General features: G+C 42.6%; 2 protein-coding genes across 2 annotated transcripts in view; both read right to left on the bottom strand.

The window, feature by feature from the left end:
• Window positions 1-6,176: 6,176 nt before the first annotated feature.
• LOC146203700 (uncharacterized) lies at window positions 6,177-7,851 on the bottom strand. The gene has a single exon (XM_084603238.1). It carries the CDS (start codon window positions 7,602-7,604, stop codon window positions 6,177-6,179), a length of 1,428 nt encoding a protein of 475 aa, XP_084459364.1. The 5' UTR covers window positions 7,605-7,851.
• A 6,500-nt stretch (window positions 7,852-14,351) lies between these two features.
• The window catches only part of Flo1 (flotillin-1), a 65,955-nt gene continuing 58,559 nt past the window's right edge, over window positions 14,352-21,747 (bottom strand). The window contains exons 10-11 of the mRNA XM_084588861.1: window positions 18,817-19,023; window positions 14,352-15,144 (exon numbers count right to left, since the gene is read on the bottom strand). Coding sequence (XP_084444987.1) covers window positions 15,115-15,144; window positions 18,817-19,023 — 237 coding nt within the window. The 3' untranslated portion in view covers window positions 14,352-15,114. The remainder of the gene's footprint in view (window positions 15,145-18,816; window positions 19,024-21,747) is intronic.

Genomic DNA, 21,747 nt, shown 5'->3' with positions numbered 1-21,747 from the left:
ATGTGGCAGATAAGAGGGGGATAACCACAATGCCGTGAAAATCGGTTAATGCCATTGGCTGGAGGATCTCTTTGAGGGAGATCCACGATTTTATTTCTTTCTTGAGCTGTATCTAACTCTTGTAGTGCTTGGACTGTGGTGTGCATGCTGCAGGGTCAGCCGCAACATTTCAAAAGTATTTCGGTTTTAACAGTGCAGCGATCTTTTTCTTACAACTTGTATTGATGCTGCCGGAAGGCCTTTTATTTTCGCTGACTGTTCTTATTTGTGTACACTTTTATATACATTTTATATTTAGAGGAAGAGGTACAAGTTTTGTATTCTGTGCTGAAGAGTTGTGAGCAGTTTCCAGACTGGTAGCAGTGCTTTGTGTGCTGCAAAGCAGCTGCAGCATTTTAATTGTGTTACTTATGACCAGGTGACTGTCTTTTCAGCAGTCTGTTATTGCTGCTGAAAGGGCTTTTATTTTCTGTGGCTGCTCATGCTTTTATACACTTTTATCTTTTTTGCAGTTTAGAGGAACAGAAATGAGCTCTGTGCAGAAAAATTGCATGCTGCATTTTCTAGTTCTAACCATGTGGCCATCCTTTAAACAATTTCCATGGACAATATTATATACGCTTGATTCTTTCAACATCAAGTTTGCAAAGTTTTTTTCCAGTTGGGAACATGCACATAGCATTGACATGGTTAAGAGCAGCACACACCATGTGCTTTGTTAAATTGGCTTGTGTTCAAGGTGATATGAGACTAAAAATGGTTTTGGAAAGTTTGCTCTAAAGCAGCTGTAATAGCAGCTATGGCTAAGAAACTTGATAGCAATCTTCTAAATAGCTGTAGCTTACATCAGAGCTAAAAACAAAACATTTTCTATTAATGTGTTTTGTTTCTTGTTATACTTTTTTTTTGTTCACTGGTGTATCATCATCATTGTAGTAAGTAGTAGCAGTAAGTGATTTTGCAGTATGTTAAAATTTTGAATGTAAATAACAACTGTTAAGCTACATGCGCTTAGTAAAGAAATTAGATTTATTGTATTCTTTTCCTGTTGCAGTTTAATAAAACTGCCACCTGTAACTTTTTTCTTTAGAACATGAAGTGCAAATGAACTTAGGCTGTTGATTCTGGTACCGGTGATGTAAAAGGCATTTGCATTTGTATAAAATTTAGTTCATTTTCAACCTATAGGTTCTCAGAAAAGTCTCTGAAACCCATCTTTCTGCTTGATATGACCACAAAAAGAAAAAAATGTCTTGAGGTTGCTAACACTCAAATGTGATGTATTTTTTAAATATTAAAAAAAAGTGCTGCATTAGCACATTGCAAAATTTGAAACAATTTTTTTACAACATGAGAAAAATGCATATTAACGACACCCAGAAAATTCTGATTAATATGCATTTCTGACATTGTGAAGGCCTAAGTGGAATATATTTTCTGAAAGCTAAAGGAATTTGCTATCAGAAGGCTGCAAAATGTGCAAATCGAATTTTTTTTTACAAAAAAGAAAGTCTCCCCACCTTAACATTGTAGTGTGCTCCAAGCTAAGCTGCTGTGTCTTAGCTATATTTCATTCTTATAACCAAGAGGCCATTTTTTTACCAACTTCCTTTGGCAAGAGCACATACTTTTGATGCTTTTTGAAGCCTTTTTTTTTTTTATTCTGTGTCAGATTACAATTTTCAGGGCTGGAAGTGCTGCTCCATTCTGCTCAAGTTGCTTTCCCTGCTCCCAACTGGCTTGCTCAATGTTTTCCAATCAAATTTACCAAAACACAGTATTGCCAATAGGCCATTGATGGTATTGCCTACAAAAAAAATGTGATCTGTTGCAATCTTTATTAGGTGACTGTGAGAAGCGCTGCAGGGCAAATGTGAGTTGCGTGTATGTGGTATGGGGGGTGCCACCGTTGTCGAAACAATGGCAGCACGTCACTGGCAGAGCTATGATGCATCTCGCGCTGAGCCTACTACATATAACATTTTCACAAACTATAAAGGCATGGAGCATGATAAATGTTTGTTCACAAGTAAATTTAAAACGAGCCACAAGCGATTGAAGGGAACTGACCACAAAAAGATGCCCCCTGTATATGATATAGCACCGCCTTTTGAATTACTGGGGGTGAGGGAAGCGAGAGCAGCGAGCAAAGCAGACACCCACAAACTACCACGACACCCACAAACTACCATGATCTTTCAAGAAACTACCATGATCTTTCAAGAAACATGTCTGGCTGCAAAGAACTATGCATGTTTTTCTAATGGTTCTTCCTGTGAAAACAAGCAGGTTCTTCACCATCAAGCCTGTCATGCCTGTGCAAGACAAAAGCATGCTTGAACTATTGTGGGGCTGACAAAACTTAGGTGCCAGTTATAAAAATTGTTCTCAAGACTGTTCGAAAGCCATACAGGATCTATTGCTAGTGTGTTGAAATTTAGGGAGCCCGAGCGTAGCTGGAGCAATGATGTGTGCAGCCACTGGCAGAAGGCTGTGAAGTAAAGAATCTGAAGGAGGAAAAGACTACCCTTCAGTACTGTCTCCCCCATGAAGGCACTACTGACCAATGCCCACATATTTATCGGCACTGGCATAAGATTAAAATGATATGCATAAGAGGGCAGAAATGTGCACATCCTCAGTGTGAACTCCGAACTAGTGGCAGTGCTTGAAAGCATCAAATTGGTAGACTCTCCATTTGAATCTAAGAGATAAAGATAGTAAAAAGCTTGTAATTAAATTGATGCTCAGTTATGACGTGTAGAAGCAAGTAGTCCATTTGCTGCTAGTCTGATCCAAATTGTTGCTGAGGTCAGTCGTATTATTTTAAGGATCTGTACATTTTGGCTGCTCGTTATGTCTTCTTAAAGATGCGTGCGTAGTCGGCAAGACATTGAATATTAAATAAAGGGTAATCAAACTGGATTTATTTTAATGTTGGGAAGTGCAAATTGCCATTATTAAAAGTGTTTGAGCATAGAAATATGGTCCAAAACATAATCAGAGTGCTCCAAAACTCATTTTATTGCTCCAAAGCAACTCCAAAATGGCTTTGATGCTGCTCTCTGAGCTGCTCCAAAATGCTTGAGCCTGCTTCCACCTCTGCATGTTGCTATTTCTTAAAAGCATCACATGGACAAGTAATACACTTGTTTGTGTTTATTTATGTAGACGGAAGTTTTTTTTCTTTAGTTGGTGGAATTGGTAAAAACAAGTACCTTACCGTAACTATACAACTGTGGTGGTTTATAACTTCTGTGCCTCCTATTCAATATGTTATAATAAATTGAAAAAAAAAAAAAAAAAAGTCATTTATTGAAAGTAAGTTTATTTGCTGAGTGGACGAGGCAGCAGCACTGGAAAGTGTTTGTTTTAAATGAGAAGACAAGGTGGAGGTCAAAATCAAGTAGAACATGTGTTATCTGAGTGGGTGATGAACAGGGGATCATGCTGACTCAGTTTTTCAAGCAAAATTTAATGTGATGCTATCTATTTTCTCAGCGCAGCAGCCAAAACTTGAGGAGACACTGCTAAGTGGTAAATGCGTCACTCCTCCAGTGCATGCCATTTGTTTGTGTAAACACGCCGACAGCCCTACACACAAAATGTTTGCTGGGCTCAAATCCGATAACCATGACATGTAGCCTGGTAATCATGTTTGGTGGGATATAATTAGAAAAAGGGGCAGTACTAGTGGCCTCTGCAAGTTGTGTACAGTGTGTGTTTCCTGACTATTTACTTTCTTCTGTTTCCGCTTACCTACCACCCTCACTATCATACCGAAAGGACCCACATCCAGTGCACTCCCTGGCTCAAGACCCTGTTGTGGCTATGACATTGACTGTTCTATTAAAAGGTCACTGAGGACAAATAAACTTTAGCCTGTGCAAGAAACAAAGAACTGAAAATAAAGGTTTTGCAAGATAGAAAAAGTAAAATACAGGCGTTGTTCAACACCAGCTAATTGTGCAAGTAAGATACACGCGTTTACAATGATTTTTGGGCTGAGATTCCAGAGGCCACATGATAGCAACCCGCCCTTTTTAGTGAAGACATCAAGAGTTTGAGCAGACACTAGGAGGAATATTTTTAAATCAATTTTCTCGCTGATAAATGTGTTCTTTACCCCCAGACGCTGACATAACCAGAAAGAGACAATTATTTTTACTCGGTACAATAACTGAATGGAGTTGTCCTTAGTGTCGACACTTGCTTTATATTCTTGGCTGCAGCAAAAATTTCTCCGCCCTAACTTTACAACTCCTTCTGCACACATACTTTCTGGTGCGTTAGTAGCATGACAAATTTTCTACTTTCTAATCACTTATCTTTCAGCCATGGCAGCGTTTCAGTGGAGGCAAAAAGCAAGGTGCCTGTGTGCTTTGCGATGTCATTAAAGAACCACAGGTGGTCAAAATTACCGAAGTCCTCCACTACGGCGTCCCTCATAGCCTGAGTCTCTTTAGGACGTTAAGTCCCACAAACCAAACCAAAATGATTACGTTATTAATTTCACACTGAACACCACCACACGTACACAAAAAAAAAATCCCCTATGCTTTTACTTTGTGTAAGTAGCTGGGGGCTGCCTTTTTATAGCATTTGATTAGTTAATTTTGTGTCATGTTTGTTTTCTACAATCACAGATTTTAGTTTCAAAATGTCGCAGCACTGATCCAATCTCAAACAGCCCAAACTCATGTACCTTATTCCTGGAAGAACACTATTGTTGCTCCTGGTGGTCCACATCACCGATGTGTTGTAAAACCATACTACCGTGCTAAGCTGCAGCCTCAGCTCACCCACATCAACCAACCCAATGCTTGGGTGCAAAATAAGAGTTTTCATTGTATCTTAACTAAAGTGGCACAAAGAAAGAGAATATAGTACATGCTTGTGTACTTGTGCACATACATCCAAGTGAACCATACTTGTTTGGCAACTGAGAGAAAGAGGAGACTAACATGCACATTTACTATGCACTCTTCCACACTGGAGGTGACAGTTTTCTTATGCACAAGTTGTCCCCATTATTGTACCTCATTAAATGCAAGAGCGATGTACGATTCTGAACAGTAAAATTCAAAGCACAAGAAGCACGAACATTGCAAAAAAACAACAAAAAAACAAGTTTTGTCACTGCAGCCAACCCAACATGGCACACCATCTGATGGCAAGAGTTTGTGGTACAGATATAAATTTGTCCTTTTTAATATCCGAGACATGCCAAAGCCACCTCCAGTAAGCACATCTTAAAGTGAGAGCAAAGTAACATAAGCAAAGCAACACAAAATTAGGAACAAGAACTATTCTAGCCAGTGCATATCTATGCCTAAATGTGGCATACCTTCTCGGCCACTTTGAAGCAAATAACAGTTCTATTTCCAGCAAACCTTAAGGGACAATTATGCTTCCCCTCCACTGTCCTCCTATTAAAGAGAAAGCACTCAACCTGACTAGTAGTGGTTCCTGTACCAAGAAGGGTAGAGCAAGCATCTTACTCAGCCCTGCAAGCAAATGCTGCATTGTGTGCATGTAGAGAGTCTCGCAAGTAAAACTTTATATGTCGGCACAGGGGCTATATGGTGCAGTCATTGGGAAGGTAAAAATAAATGCTAGGAAAACTAGTAGATGGGAAGAAGGTAGAGTACCTCTAATGAATATCAGATGAGTGTTACATGCTAAAAATGTTTAGTCCCAGTGAACTCTCAGCACCTAACTTATTAGGAGTAAGCTGCGTGAAGAACGGCATTTACTGCAGCATGCTTACATGAGTGCGAGCTGTGCTCAACTAATACGGCCAATTCTGCACTGTACTTTTATGGTGACAGTACGAGGAGGCTGATAGAGACCTTCCGATTAACTGCTACTACTAGGCAATAAAAGTGTTGCTGAAGATGGCTGCTCTTGTTCACGTGCATACTTGACATTTTATTTACTTAAAGCCTAAAGTGTCTGCCTGTTCTTGATTCTCACAGTGCCTGGACTTCTGGGCTCCGGACATATAGCAAACAGTTCCATTTTTTTTTTTTTAAAGCAGCTGAAAGTGTTTGCATGTTGAGTTCCATTTCAAATTTATAGGCAGGTAGCAATTTTAATGATTAAAAAAAAAGAACCAAGTGAGGGGGGTTAAAGGGAAGTGAGGGAGCAGGACGACGGTGGGCCCTCAGGCCGCTCTAGATGGCCGGGCACTTTTGAGCTTCGGCGACCCCTCGGGCCCAGCTCACTGTCAGAAGCTGTACCTCCGGTAGCGAGCTGCGCAGAGCAGAATCCCATCGCTCCTGATGTCTTGGCCCTTGCCACGGGGGCTTGGGTTTGTTCGGGCAGTTCAGGAAGACGTGAGTGAAGTCGGCTCTGGTGCTAGGACACAAGTGGCAGTGAGGAGAGGTTTCGCCACGGTTTATAATAGAGAGAAGGAAAGGGGTCATGACCGTGGCCGTCTGAAGTCTGCGCCAGAAAGCCTGGTCGCTTTTGGGAAGAGATTTATGCGGAGGAGGGTACAGCAGGCGGCAATTTCTATAAAATACGGTGAGGTCGTGGTAGTTAAGAAGCCGATCTCTGGCACTGCGAGACGAAGACACCAGGTCGCTCTCAGCCCGGTTGACGAGTGCTCGGGCTTGGGAGTGAGCGGCCGTGTTGCCTGGGTGTTCGCTGCGCACAGGGACCCAGAGGAGGGTGATGAGGTGATTCGGTGGAGGGGATGATGCTAGAATGTTTGCGGCTGGGGAGTGGATTTTGCGATGGGCATAATTACTAATTGCTGTTTTGGAGTCTGAGAAGATGTACTCAGCAGAGGAGTGTGTGATTGCTAGGGCAATTGTTGCTTCTTCAGCTTGCAGGGAATCCTGCAAATTTGGAATGGACGCATTGACTATCGTGTTGTGGTATCCATCCACGACGGCTAATGCGAAAGCTGGTCGGTTTGAATATTCGGCCGCGTCTACGTAAACTGCCGGAGTGCCAGGAGGGTAGTGCTTGTGCAAAGCCTTGGCTCTAGCTTTCCGTCTCTCACGATTATGCTCTGGGTGGGTATTTTTGTGAAGAGGCGGAATGTAAAGATTGTTGCTAACAGCGATGGGAGGATTGCGCGTGGCCGAGGTATGACCGGGTAGGTTTATCCCAATTCGGCGCAGAAGAATTTGGCCGGTTTCGGTATGTGAGAGTCTGTGGTACTGACTAATGAGGCGAGCTTCTACCAGCTTTCCTAAGGTGTTGTGAACCCCTAGTTGAAGTAGTTTTTCAGTAGGCGTTGATTTAAGGAGGAGGAGAGCGCTTATGTAAGCTGTGCGGATAAGTCTGTTGAGTTGCTCGGTCTCCGTGGGTGTGAGGTAGAGGTAAGGGATGGAGTACGTGATCCTGCATGGGCAAAATGCTTGAATGAGGCCACGTGTGTCTGCTTCCCTCATGCCGCGATGGCGACTGGCGATACGCTTAATTAGTGAGGCTGTATTCAAAATGGCAGCACAAATTAATTTTATGGTCTCGGCGTTGGAGCCGTTGTCAGAAATACTGAGACCTAAACTTTTGATTCTATTGACCCTGCGGATGGGGGTGTCGTTTAATGTGACTTGAATATTAGGGGGGTTCCGTTCTTTTAGGTCCATGACTATGAGCTCAGATTTAGCTGCCGAGCAGCTTAGATCAATGCTGCTTGCATGCGTAGCAACAGTGTCAGCGGCCAGCTGAAGTTTGGATTCTATTTTGCCATGGTTGCCGGTATTGACCCAGATGGTGATGTCATCCGCATACAAGGAGTGGTAGATGGAAGGAATTTTGTCAAGTTCCCTCGCTAACGGGATAATAGTAATGTTAAAAAGAAGTGGGGACAAAACTGCTCCCTGGGGCGTTCCCTTACTGCCTAGCGTGAAAGGGCAAGTTTTTACTGCGCCTAATTGTAGGCAGACGGATCGGTTGCTGAGAAAGACAGCAACATAGTCATGCGTGCGAGAGCCCACGTTTAGGTCTCTCAGTGATTGTAAAATGGAGGAGTGGGCAACATTATCAAAGGCCTTCGTCAGGTCCAATGCAAGGATAGCTCTGGTGATGTGAGGGAAAACGGGATTGAGCATACGTTCATTGAACTTCTATTTCAACTCCTCTCTTTTTCTCTTCGTGGTAAAAAATATGGAATAAATTCATCATTAATTATTAAATAAAAATGGTTTCACAAGAATGGCGCACAGAATTTTTTTTCCCTTCTTTGTAAATATTTTTATTTCTCACAAGACATACAGCACCAGCCGAAATGATGAAACAAATGAATAAGGCAGGAAGGTACACAGCACACTAGGCTAAGGGCTATTGCTAATATACACATAAAATACCTCTATTGTCTGGACGCCACTGACGTTTGCACCGTGCCAATGCGGTTGCAAACAAGCAACAACCAAGCCATAAGAAGGGAAACTGGCATGGCATCAAAATATCCTTTGTCTCCCCTCTAAAAGGAAAAGGACACAGGGCAGTCAACAGATTTGCCATTGGCACCGAGATGATCTCTATTCACTAGTTTTTTTTCTTCCTGGAAGGATGGACGTCTTTCTGCCTGAAAGGCAAGGTACACCCCCCAACAGCCACTCTGCTGCCAAATACAAATGAAAAACGCAGGCTTAATGCTGATGGACACACGGTGAAATGTTTGGTTTCAAAGGCTACACCTTCCTTCGCAGCAGTCAAGTTTGAGAGAAAAGAAAAAGTGTTGGGTATCTTCTTGTTGCTGACTATAATTTTCTAGTCTTTGTTGTACAGCCGATTCTCGAATATTTGAATCGAAGATATAACTGAAAATTTGTTTAAATTACATGGAATTAAATTTATGGGGTGATTTTGCAACATATTTGATGCTGACAGGAACAAAACATCAGCAAATAAACTGAAGTTCAAATTAAGCACATGCAAAATGAGGCTGAAAAAAAAAAAATTCAATAACTGTTGAAGGAACTTCACAAAGGAGCATAAGTGACTGATAGCACCCCCCCCCCCCCCCCCCCTTCATTCCTCATCTTTATATCTTTGTTAGACCCTGCAACTACCAATGAGATTAGGTCTGAATTCAGGAAAACCAGAAAATGACACTTGACAAAAGTACAGTCAAACACAGTTGATACAACTGTCACTAATAAGGACCACATAAAATAGCAGTTTTTCCTGGGACCAAATATATTTATACCTTGCCAATACAAAAACTTGCAGTTTGAACAATATACTGGACAAGAAAGCACAGCACCCACTGCAGCATGTGTATTTTTTCAAGTTAACATGGATACTGATGTGACCGTGACATCAACTTCCATAAGCACACATTTTCTTTCCTACATTTTGAATGTACAACACCTGCCCAAGGCGCTGCAAAAGCTCAGATGTCTCAATGATTGCCCTTCTTGCCCTTCTCTATTATGGCTTCATGCTTTACAATCAAATGTGCTCGATCAATGCATGCTTTCATATGTTGCAATGTATTGCCTGAACGCTTTTGAAGAAAGCTTTCTCAGCAGCTTTCGCAACGCTGACCGGGCAGCACTTATAGCTGGTTTCTGTTTAGGCATGTCCTAGCAGTTTGTGAGGTGTGAATAACCAGCCACAGTAACAAACATGGCATGACCTCTCTTTTAACTATGGCTTCAAGTTACCATGCAGCTTTTTTTGAAGACAATGGAAACAAGTATAATGGACTTCAGGTTGCTAAGGTTTTGTCCACTTCCCTTCTGCTCACAGCGACGCACAGTGGCGGACTTTAATCTGAAATTGTTTTTCCTAAGAAATGTTTTTCTCAATTCATTACAACAGATGACTTCAATTACGGACAATTTTGGTTCACAACCAAGCAAAGTACCCACATTAATATAAACTGCAGGTCCAATGCCACAAACAGAAAATGTGCTACTGTCCCGTGTGTTTGTGAAGCACTCTAAAGAACTGGTGCTTCAAAACAATGGCACCAAGCACACGCTTTTTCTATGGCTGACATGAAAATTCTGCCATTGTTCAATCTGGTTGTCGTAAATGCCAGGCATTGTTCTTTCTTTTTACTATGCTTTTGTAAGCCTTCAGGCAAAAAACTGTTTGCTGTTCATGGCCAGCAAAGTGGTTGTTTATATGGCAAGATAATGGGGCCCAACAGTGGTGACATTACTTCTTAAATATATGCATGGTGCTCCCATTGCAATAAAAATGAAGTGAAATGTAAGTGAATTAAATTTAAAACTTAAAGCTCTACGAAAATGCTGACACCGACATAAAGAGCTGTTTTTGCACGCACGACATAAAGAGCTGTTTTAGCACGCAATTGCACAACATTATTCTCACAGGTGCATAACACACACAGAATAGAGTACCGCTGTGCTCAGTCCAAGGCTAGCACCTAGTGCATGCTATGCTTGCTTCTTCTAGGAATTGCAACAGAGGAGCATGCCTTCTAGAATGATGTTAAAATTTGGTTCTTACTCCACTGTCACTGACCACATAAAAATCATTACTCAGTTTTCAAAGAGATCCTTCCACGACAAATCGTTGGTGCTCCACAGCATCAGCCTGCATTAGCCACATGTGTGCAGCACGTTTTAAAGTACAACTTTTCCTTTGCCATCAACCAGTCTGTAAAGTCAAAATGACTATGGCAGTGGTAAACACTATCTTGTACCACTCGACTAACAGATACAGTTCCCATTCCGACAGATACATCGCCCGTAGACTGCTTTCCTGAAATAGCGAACCCTTCTCTGCAATTAATGCCTTTTTTTTTGTGCTTACATTAAAGCATGGGCTGAAAGAAGCATTCACATTCTATGCAGCACTAAGGTTGCAGACAAAGGCGATAGTCCTGCAGTCGCAGTTGATACAAAGTCCCTTCTAATTTCATATGTAAACCTGGCTTCATCAGCTAACACACACAAAAAAAAAAATATACATGCAACCGTGCTAGAGTCTGATTGGTAAGCATAATGGTTGCAAGACACTGGTCTGAAGAAAAATCCCCGAGTTTCTTTCCCTTGAACCCATTTAAAAAAAAAAAACATTCTCTTTAACGTGCATATAAAATGGAAAGTTCACAGCATTTTTAGTCTTGTATAGTTCCCAAATGGGGCAATACGTCTGCATTGTCTCAGAGAGAATATATGCAACTATATCAGTGCTAAATCTTAGTGAAGCCTGCAGCCAATGTACCTGCAATAGAAAGCTGGCGAAACATTAACACTCATGACTAACATTCAATAGTTTTTTGTGCCAATAAAAAATAACCATTTGAATATAGCACTGAATATTAACACATTGCTCTCCAGGACCTTAATGCTAGCAAGGCATGAGCATTGTACAAAGCATGAGCATCGAGAAAAAAAAGCCTGAATTCCATACCATAGCTTTTATAGGTTGGCACGAAAAAAAACTATCTTTAACTAGAATCTTGTTGTTGTTGTGGCTGTAGGAAGAAGGAAATGGAAATGCACGGGCCTGCTACTGGCTCTGTAGCCGAGCCACCTCCGCTGACTCGTGCGGACAAATGAAAGAATAGAGAAGAAAGAAAAAGAACAAGTACGAGTATTTGCACATTAGTAGACAATAAAAGACAGACGACAAACTTAAGTGACTGAGAGCTCATGCACAATTTTTAAAGCAAGTGCTACTGTGACTTCTGAAGACCTTTAAGGCTTTTGCCAAGACAAATTGTTTTTTTTTTTCACTTTAGGAGGTGCATAGTATAAGACTTTTTACCAATGACACTTCACTCCACTGCAGGCCAAAATTCCTACTGTAGTTTTACCATGTATATGAAAACATCTATGCCATTCTTGCAGCGCTAGTAAAATATTGGCAAGAACCGTCAGTCTTGCAATCGTGCAAGTGCGATTAGCACTGTACCTGCCACATTAACACTTTCCAAGTTGTGTGCATCTACCCGTATAAGCTACAGGCTGGAGCAGTTAGATACTGAAGAATTAAGGTACCACACATCATAAGAAGTGCTGTACTTTAGCCATGAAATTTTATCAACCTTACTTCCAATAGACGAAATGAATTAGACGTCAATAATAGACATTAGTGGAGAAGTGCACAAACTATATCCAACAAGCCAGGCTGCACATATTTTTTCAGCTGATAAAAACTCCTGCAGAAATAAACTATACGATGTGTTCTTGTGCTGTAGATGCAGCTCTCTCAAATGTGTTGCAAAAGACGGCACTTGACCTCCCTGCTACGCTTTTCCGGGCTCAGCTTTTGGCAGGTTGCTTTATTGTTTACGCTGCTGGGTTTTAAAACAGCGAGAACAAAGGCACCAGCTCTCTCTACATGTGAGCAGCTTTAGCACATGTCCAGATCAATAAAACTGTAAATTTCTGCACAACACATTGGTTGTAAAGCAGGTTCTTTTCAGCTCGTTTCACACTTCTGCAGACGTAAAATGTAGAAATGCACTTCAATACTTAAATCTTGACCTTTTTTTTTTTTTAATGCCAAGAAATAACTATAACTGAAAAGCTTGCTCATCTCCAAGCTTTCTTTAACTCGTATCAGAAGACAACTCATTAAATTTAATTTATGCACACTAAGGGAATACTTAAATTATAATGCAAAACTGATGAAAACAGTTTTATTCACATGAAGCTCTTCAGCACCTCATCAATCATGGCCATGCTTTGCTGTGGCAGCCTGCATACTAGGCACTTTCTAAAGCAAACAAAATCTGAAATTCATCACCCTAAATGTTTCATAGTAAGGAGTTTTCCAAGCTTCGCAAGCAGAGATATAAAGCTGCAATGCTCAGTTTCGATGCTGAAACCTATCGCAGGCTACATTAAATGCAATTTTGATATTTCCCGGGACAAAATTTTGTGGAAGCATTACCTATTTTGAACACCACACAGAGTTAAAAAAAAATCCTAACCCACTCTGTTTAACTCACATGGCACCATATCAACAATGTGCCCCTATAGCAGGACTTTTTTTAAAGTGTCATGGAAGATTCGCCCAAGTTTGTCTGTATCTTCAAAAGAAGCTTTTAAGAGGATATTTCGGCAAGGCTGGCTGGAGGAGATTATGCACATACTGCCAACTCAGCTCTCCATGCACTCATGGACAGAAGTGGGAACCAGAACATTTCTTATGACATACACCAGCATTCTGCTAAAACAGTGGATGGCATTCATAAAATTGAGCAGGCAAAACATGCCCAGAGCTGTACATGCTGCAAATGCTTGGCTGTTGCAGCAGTTATGCATGCAGAGAAAGTGGCTTCCCTCTGAAGGCTTCTAATAAAAGGAAATAATATTTCTGAAAAACTCAATACATAAAAAAGGTGGGCCCGTTAAAATCTAAAGTCCCAAATCTTCTCTTAAAATAACTCTCCATGCAGCACTCTAGGAGACATATTTTTAAATGGAAAGTGTATATCATACTACAGGTGTTTTCTGCCACTGCTTGGCTATGATTGCACAATGGCACTGTGTGTTACTTCTAACAGGCAATGATAAAAAAAACCTTAGATAAGCCAGTAGAACGGCTTTATAAATTTGTTCAAATGTGATTTGTGTGTGTTAGCACAACAATGCAATTTAGTCTGCCGACAGCAATTGAACATAATTCATATGCGACAAAGCAAATCCTAACTGCACACTGAATGCAGAGCAAGCATGCATGGCACACATGGCAGCAGAGGATACATGCAGGCTTTCATACAAAGAAACAAGTATTTTTAATGAAACCACTTTGGAGTATATAACAGGACATGACAGACTTCACACAACTTGAAGGTCGCTTTCGTAAAACTGAACACATCAATTTATAAGATGCAATAAATCTTTCTTTTCATAGTGAAACACTTTCAAAGGCAATGCAAATATGCAGAAAGATGTGTACCAGGCAGTTTACAAAGGGTATTTTTGCTGTGGCAATGATTCACTGCGCAGTTCCACTGGCTGGCCGTGAAAGATGTATGCTTGAGAAGCTGGGCAAAGTGTCTGCTATGTGCCATAAAAACTGGGTGGTAACAGCTAGCAGGACACCTCCACCAAGATGGCGACTAGCTTCTTGCTCTGCAATGCCCCCCCCCCCCCCCCCCCCCCCGCCCCCCACCCCTTTTATACAAGAAACAGGAGCATAATACAGTCAATGTTATGCAAACTGCTAGCTTGCATAACAGCAAGTAATGACCCTGACTATATACACAACTTATGCCATAGCACACATACGACAAGCCTAACTCGTGTCTATGGCCAAAATTTCTGCTAAAATGAAAAGAATAAAAAAACAACAAATTACTAAATTACATGCTTACAACAAAAGATAAACTTCAAAGAAGAATATTCGACTAGGTAAAGGAAGCCATCGTCTTTCCTGCAATTAAACAATGTACTGGCTGTTGATCCAGACAGCTGTGCAGCTCATGGCATTTCTCATGCTTTTCTTTTTCAAAGCACATAGCACTAAGGCTCCCACAGCTGCGCGTATATATATATATATATATTCTGTGGCAGCAAACCAACAAAAAACACTGCTCGGCATGCTTATGCAAGCACCAGCATTCCACAAGGGCATCGAGAGAAGAACCTTTGTGAAGCTTGCAGCAGCATAGAGGAATGGCAAAGCACATATAAAAAATTAAGCAATCAATGTAGTAATGGTGAGAGGTTAAAAAGCTATCTTAAAAAGACTGCTATGGAAAACTATAAAATAATAAAAATACTCAGCCATTAGAATAGGTAGTGCTAAAGAAATTCAGATCCATGATAGGTACTTCCAAGATTAAGCCAATACTGAAGGTGCTATGCGACTTCCATCACCATAAATTGTCTTCAGGTGAAACCATGCATTTAATTAAAAGAACTACCTCACATGCTGCTGTGGACAATTGCCAGCTTTAGACAAAGCAAGAAAAAAAAAAGAAGAAAACATTGGCAAAATAAATTTTTGACAAGTCTTGGTGCTGAAAAATAACTGCCAGAAAAAAAAAAAAAAAAAAAGTAACAGCGCAGGTACACCACACAACACGAGCAGAAACAACTGAAGCAAGACAAACTTCAAGGAGCTGCTCAACAGGCTAACATCATGAACAGTGCACGGATTACACGAGCCGGTGCAAGCAGACTCCAGTGGTCTTCAGCAGAGATTCACGGAGCTCCTTCACATGGCGGCTTGGGCAGTCTTGGTATTCTAAAGAAGAAAAAAAAAAAAAGAACAGCACAAAGGCTATTGTGTAGCAAGGTGCTAAGCTCTGTGGCTATTTGGGTACTGACAAACTAAAGAAGTAATCGATATCACTGGGCTTGTCGATTTGTGAATACAGCAACACCCCGATACATGCCCCATACAATACCATAGGCTACATTTGACCAACAAGGCTCTTTAGATGCATCGGAATCTTATTACATAGGCTTTATTGCATTCTAAGCTGTAATGCAGCTGACTAGCTTGGAAGCCAGCTTGTGGCCCCATGATCAGTGACAAGCCTAATGGACCACCACACTATACTCTGTTTCATACATCAAGTGCAACACTGCCAAAGCTACAGCTCTTGTTTGCGCTCTCCGAATCCGCGATGAAAAATAGTGCCTGCTCTTTACGAGAGGGAATAATACTTATTTTGTCTGCAAGCTTAATACATCTTACATTTGCCATAAACTTCATCAAGAGCACCTTTTTTAGGGAGAAAGGATCAGATTCGGTGAATGTGATTGTTTTTTATGTCGTTTTCGTTCGTGTCGAGTTTTCGCTGCCCCGCAACCTTGCCAGCTGTGCCACTAGATGGCGCTGGCTGTGCCCTCCGCGCTACGCATCTCTTTTTGAGAAAATGGTTCTTTGGTGCGCATTTTTTTCTATACGATCCGCACTGCGAAGATGTCTAGGCATGCGAAGCAAATGTGTATGCTCGGAATAGAGCCCGTTTCCGCAGGAACCACTCGGCCACAAAACGAGCGCGTAGTGATACGCCTCCTTTTTTTTTTCTTGCGGACTACTTGCGTAGCTTTCGCTGCGTTGCACCTGATGTATGAAACGGAGTGTAGGTCACTGAACTACTTGCACATCAGCTACTAGATTACCATTCGCTCTTTCACTGCAAGGGTTGAAAATAATTTGTAAAGCTAAAGACCAAAAGTAAAAGGAGGAAAACTAATCGTAAATAAGAGAGTGGATGCCCCTCTTTAATGAATCGAGACTTCAGAGCCCCAGCTCTAAGAAACAATGCACACAATATTATATCCCTGTCACACGGCCTGCAAACAGCTTCTCAGAGATGCCGCCAGGGGACCACTGCGCTGTTGATTTCGTACAAACACGTAAAAAAATGTTAAAAACAATTGATATATATTTTACACCTTTTTCCTTCACTAAATTGCAATTATCTAGACATTTCATTGTAAAATAAAACATCTGCTAAAACAACAAGCATGTTTTAGTCTAAACACAGCATTTTTGTCCACTCTGCTGGACACCATGCTTCGAGTTTGCGACTCAGCGTCCCTGCTGCCGCTCTTTTCAGTCACTCTGTCCACAGTGGTTATCGACGTGTTAATGTTTCAGTGCATTTTGGTCGCAGAATGGGTAATAACCATACCCGCCGTCTCAGCCCACCATCTACACATGAGAGCTGCAAGCTTACACGTGCGTGCAACAGATCAAAACAAGTGACGCAGGGGCAGTCAAGCGAGAGTATGGTGCTGTCACAAGAATCAAACACAACTAACCGAGCTGGAATACTAATTTTATGCAATAAAAAGTAATATATCTAACAGCAAAAACTAACAGAGCTGGAATACTAATTTTATGCAATAAAAAGTAATACAGTCGTGCCTCGTTAATATGGACACTTTGGTTCCCGACCAAAACTGTCCATAAAGCGAGTCATCCATAATAACAAGTCATGAATAAAAACAAAAAGGATTTTATTTAGAAAAGAGAATTGTAATTAACGACTGCTTTTGTACATAACGGTGTGCACTGGACTCAAAATTTCACAGAACACCAGCACATTTGAGTGCATTATCCTTCTCATTGTTGTCTTCGAAAAATTGTAGTGCAGCCTGAAGCGACTCGCTTACCATGACACCCGTGATGCTGGGCTTTGTGTTGGTCGAACTTTCGAGCACGAACTCCCCACTGGGCGATGAATCAGCGTATGATTCTCTACTCACCGCCACTTTCAAAATGTGCTCTTCACTGAGCTAAGTAGCCGCTAAGTAGCTGCTTGAGATTCTCCTGAGGCGAGGAAACAGCTGAGCTGTCGATACTAGTCCCTCGCAGCTTGGATTGACTGAGATGGCTTTTGCCACTTGTATTCACAGATTTCTTCGCGCCTACGTTCAGCTCTGTTCTTTTGTGTTTAACTTCCGCCATGCCAAAAGCCAGACTCAAGTTCAGCGCTACAGGCTCCTGATGCTGTGCACTTTTTTGCGTAGTTAACCTTTCTGTCTTTCCGTTCTTCTGATTCTTTCTTTTTTTGCCTTGTACTGTTTCTGTAAGAAAGCGAAGGAGTCAAGCTGGCAAGCTGCTATGCAGAGGGCAAATCAAACATCCCATCTTCTTGGCGCCGTTTTTATGTGTTCCCATAAAACAAACACTGCAAGCTGAAGTACAGTTTAGAACGACGGCTAGCCGACTACGAAGAGCTCCGACCTTGTCAAGGCGGCATCGTTGACTCAAAGCGAAGCCGACATACGGACCGTCTAGTGTGCAAAGTTTGACAGTTCGGCAGCGCAACAGGGACGAAAACCAGGAGCATGAGAGGGAAGCGCATCCAGGACGGGACGCCCGGTCCCGGTTGCGTGTTCGTACGTCGCTTCTTTTGTCGCTGTACTTTGTGAGCGTGTCTTAACTCTCACCGAAAAGCGTTAACGGCTTCATGGAACACACATTGCGCTTTAGGAAAGAAAACTTCAGTTCCCACCGCCACTGTAGGCACTTGTCTTTCTTCCTGTCATTGCTTTTTTACGCTTTTACCGGCCACTCTGTTCACGTTCAGCAGAATTTATTGCAACCACATGTTGCTGTTTCCCCGACTGCGGCGGCACTTCCGCTGCACCCAGAAGCCTCCTGGTTCCCCCTTTCGGGGTCTTTCTTACGCTGGCCCTCGGTTTGCTGTGTACGCTCCTCTCCACTCTTGCGCGCTGGGGTTTACGTCCCAAAGCGACTCAGGCTATGAGAGATGCCGTAGTGGAGGACTCTGCAAATTTCGACCACCTGGGGTTTTTTTAACCTTACTGACATCACACTGCGCACGGGCGCCTTGCTTTTCACCTCCACTGAAAAGCGGCCGCCAAGGCTGGGATTCGATTCCGCATCCTTGGAAACAGTAGTCGAGCGCCGTAACCAGTGCACCACCTCAGCGGGGCCCACGTTTCTTCCGCAGTGGATTAGTGCGGTTATTTCTTTCATCGCATTCCACATGATGGCACCGCGCCAAGCACAGTATGACGATCGCTTAAAAAAAAAGAAGCTATTCTATAGAAGAAATTTTGCAGCAGCTCGACGGCCAGACGTTAACTAATCTACCATACTCAGGTGGTGGAACCAGCAGGAGGAGATTTTAAATGTGAGTGACTGTGAAGGCTTCTGACGACATCGTCTGGGAGGATGAGAGTGAAAAGGAAGACTTGCAGGATGCGAGTTTGGGGGAAATATTTATTTCTGTGCGTTCGGGAAAATAAGGAGAATGAAATATGCTGAATCACAAGGGGACATGCACACCTATGAGAAAAAATTTTAGACAAACTAGTGAGGAAACGAAGAAATAAATGTTTTACCACAAATCCACGTTCTGCAAACTTTTGTCCCTGAATGTACACTGCAGTGGTGTACTTTAGCTTGTAATGAATATATGGCACTTACCCAGGCAGCAGCAGAGGCAAGGTTGCGGTCCTTGCCACACACGGAGCCCACATTGACGCCTGTCAGCTGATGAACCATGCTAGTTGTTTTGGTAATGATGTCGATTACCTCACCAGTCAGCTTGCCTGCTCCAACCTCCCCTTTGCCTGAGGACACCATCACAATACGCTTGCACTGAGAGATGGGTGCCGCCACTTCTGCTGCCACCTGAAACAAGACGGAGCCTATTTCACTCAAAATAATTTCTAGCCGGGAAAGTGACAAATGTGCGAAGCAGCCTGAAGTGGCTTTGGAAACTTGAATACTGTGCACTGATGCAAGCTGCATATCCCCCGCTGTGGAGCAGCAAGTGCACACACTACTGCGGCAACAGTTGGTTTGCACATCCCACGCAATGTCTGGCATGTGGCATGAAGGTATGAGGTAAAGCAAATATGGGAGGTATAAAAGAACACAAGAATGTTCTGGAGGCAACTGTGTGCATTGCAAGCACATCCCAGTGCAGTAAGATGTAGGATACATGTACACAAAAGCATGCTTTGTATTCAGGGAATCGTTGCAGATGGTGCTGTTGATGCTTTGGAATCTATGGTGGTTCATTTTCAGCAAAGTCACAAAGTGTGATGCCACACACATTGTCTACAGTGCAAGCAGACAGCTTGGCTGTGAAAATGTTTCATTCAACTTTGTGACAACTGAACCTGCTTTGCCTTTCATACAAATATGATTCTAAACCATGCTGTGTGAAAGCGGCTGAACTGGCATGCCTGTACCTAAGAAAAGGAGTCCATCGTAGAAGGACGGCAGGGAGGAGCTCTTGACAACACAAAACGAATTGATCAAGGCTTGAGAGGGGGCCTCAGTTAATAAGTAGCCTCGTCAAAATGTTGGCTAATGAACCGAGACTCCCTCTCAAAACTTGTTCACTTCGTTTAGCTGCATCTTTTAAAGGCTACAGTAAAAATTTCTTAATTCGAACTTCAAAGGACCGAGAAAAGAGTTCAAATTATCGAATGGCCTCGAAAAAGCTGACAAGAATTATTTGCATTACGGTAAATTTATCGCATTTACTGGCATAACGAACCCACTCACATAATGAACCCACCCACCCCCGATTTTTGCCTAACAATAAAAAAAAAAAGTCAGTCAGCGTGTCTCCATTTCGTACCGTCACGGTCCACAATGCATTTCTTGGCAGTGCGCCAAAATGCTGTACAGCGCAGTGATAACATGACGATGTGTTTACCTTTTGATGTTAACTCTGGGGGGGGGGGGGGGGGGCAAACTTGGCAAAGTGCCAGTGCTTCTCCGGCAGTGCAAGCCTCGTTTTCAGTACGGTCGCTTTATCATGCCATGGGCAATTGGGGTGGGCGCAGTCTATTGCCACTGCATTATTGGAACATGCGATAGCAGCAGATGCCTCTTGAACCGAACGATAATAAAAGCTGGCGTCATGATTGCGGCTGATCGCATGCTCTTGCTGACGACCGATGGGTGGAAGAATGAATGGCTTTCGCAAAAAAAGAGAGAGAGAAAAGTCACGTGCAACTTTTAGTGCCCATCCAAATTCAGCCTTTCATGGGCTTCAGAAGGGAAAATGTTTGGGCGTGTTGGTTCATCGTCAACACAGCAAAGCGCTCAAAATCACAAAGGACGAGGAGGGGACAGGACAATAGCGCACCAACATGGTTAACCGACGGAGGAAAGCCACCAAGCAGGGGGCTCTAACGGCGGGAGGGAGGATCCTGGATCGGATACAGAAGGAAAAAGCACGAGCTTGGACCTCAGCGTTGGCAGCAAGTGAAACCAGGGAACATGAATCCAGAGAACAAAGAGTAGAAAGGCCCAAGGTACTAGAAATGCACTTCAGAAGGGAAAATGTTTGGGCGTGTTGGTTCATCGTCAACACAGCGAAGCGCTCAAAATCACAAAGGATGAGGAGGGGACAGGACAACAGCGCACCAACATGGTTAACCGACGCTGAGGTCCAAGCTCGTGCTTTTTCCTTCTGTATCCGATCCAGGATCCTCCCTCCCGCCGTTAGAGTCCTGCTTGGTGGCTTTCCTCCGTCGGTTAACCATGTTGGTGCGCTATTGTCCTGTCCCCTCCTCGTCCTTTGTGATTTTGAGCGCTTCGCTGTGTTCCCTTTCATGGCCGTTGGCTGGGACCGCGCCAACAGTGCTTATCTGTATTTCCGAATTAACAGGGCTCAAGTTTCGGAGGTTGCGCGGAAGAGAGAGCAGGCAGTCATAACCGCCAACCTCTACCCTCCGGCGCCGCTGCGCCGGTCATGACGCCATTTAGGCTTTACCCACTCTTTCACGATTTCACCTGGTTTCATCTTTTGTCCCGGTTTTAGCCGTGTGCAGCCTTTAACTTGCCGCTTTTTCATTGAGAGTGTTTTTTTTTTTTTTTTTTTTTTTTGCCACGTGCTGTGCGCCAAACTGTCCAGACGTAGCGGCGGCATGTAGTTCGAATTATCTCTTGCGGAACAGACTTCCGTTCGAATTAACAGGCTTTTTTGTACACAGATCTCTGTGGAGCTTGGCCAGACGAAGTAGTGGTTTGAATGATCCGAACATTCGAATTATTGAGGTTTGAATTAATGAGCTTTCCCTGCATTAAAGGATACAAGGAATGCTGTACTGAAACCACTTGGGGTTCTGGTATGTACACTGCATGGCATATATACTAGATTTTACAAGAACAAAAATTAAACTGTTATGGCTGCAAATGAACCTGTGAATTTGTTCTCAGCAGCCGAAAACCATAACGACTAAGCCACCATGGAAGCTATTGGAATCTATTGGCATTCTGTCATATTAAATGTACTGCCTTTGTATTTTCTTTTAATTTTGAGGTATTCAGTGTCATACTTCGATTAGCTTGCTTTTGCATCAACTCTGATGTGACTGCTCTGCCAACCTCGAT

The sequence above is a fragment of the Amblyomma maculatum genome, chromosome 1, assembly GCF_055883805.1.
Source record: "Amblyomma maculatum isolate TAMU_Amacu chromosome 1, ASM5588380v1, whole genome shotgun sequence".
Lineage (NCBI taxonomy): Eukaryota > Metazoa > Arthropoda > Arachnida > Ixodida > Ixodidae > Amblyomma > Amblyomma maculatum.
Note: the sequence above shows the minus strand (reverse complement) of the source record. Positions and strands in the feature narration are given on the sequence as shown.

Excerpts from the sequence above, each read along its gene's own strand:
- LOC146203700 (XM_084603238.1), bottom strand. The coding sequence starts at position 7,604 with ATGGACCTAAAAGAACGGAACCCCCCTAATATTCAAGTCACATTAAAC.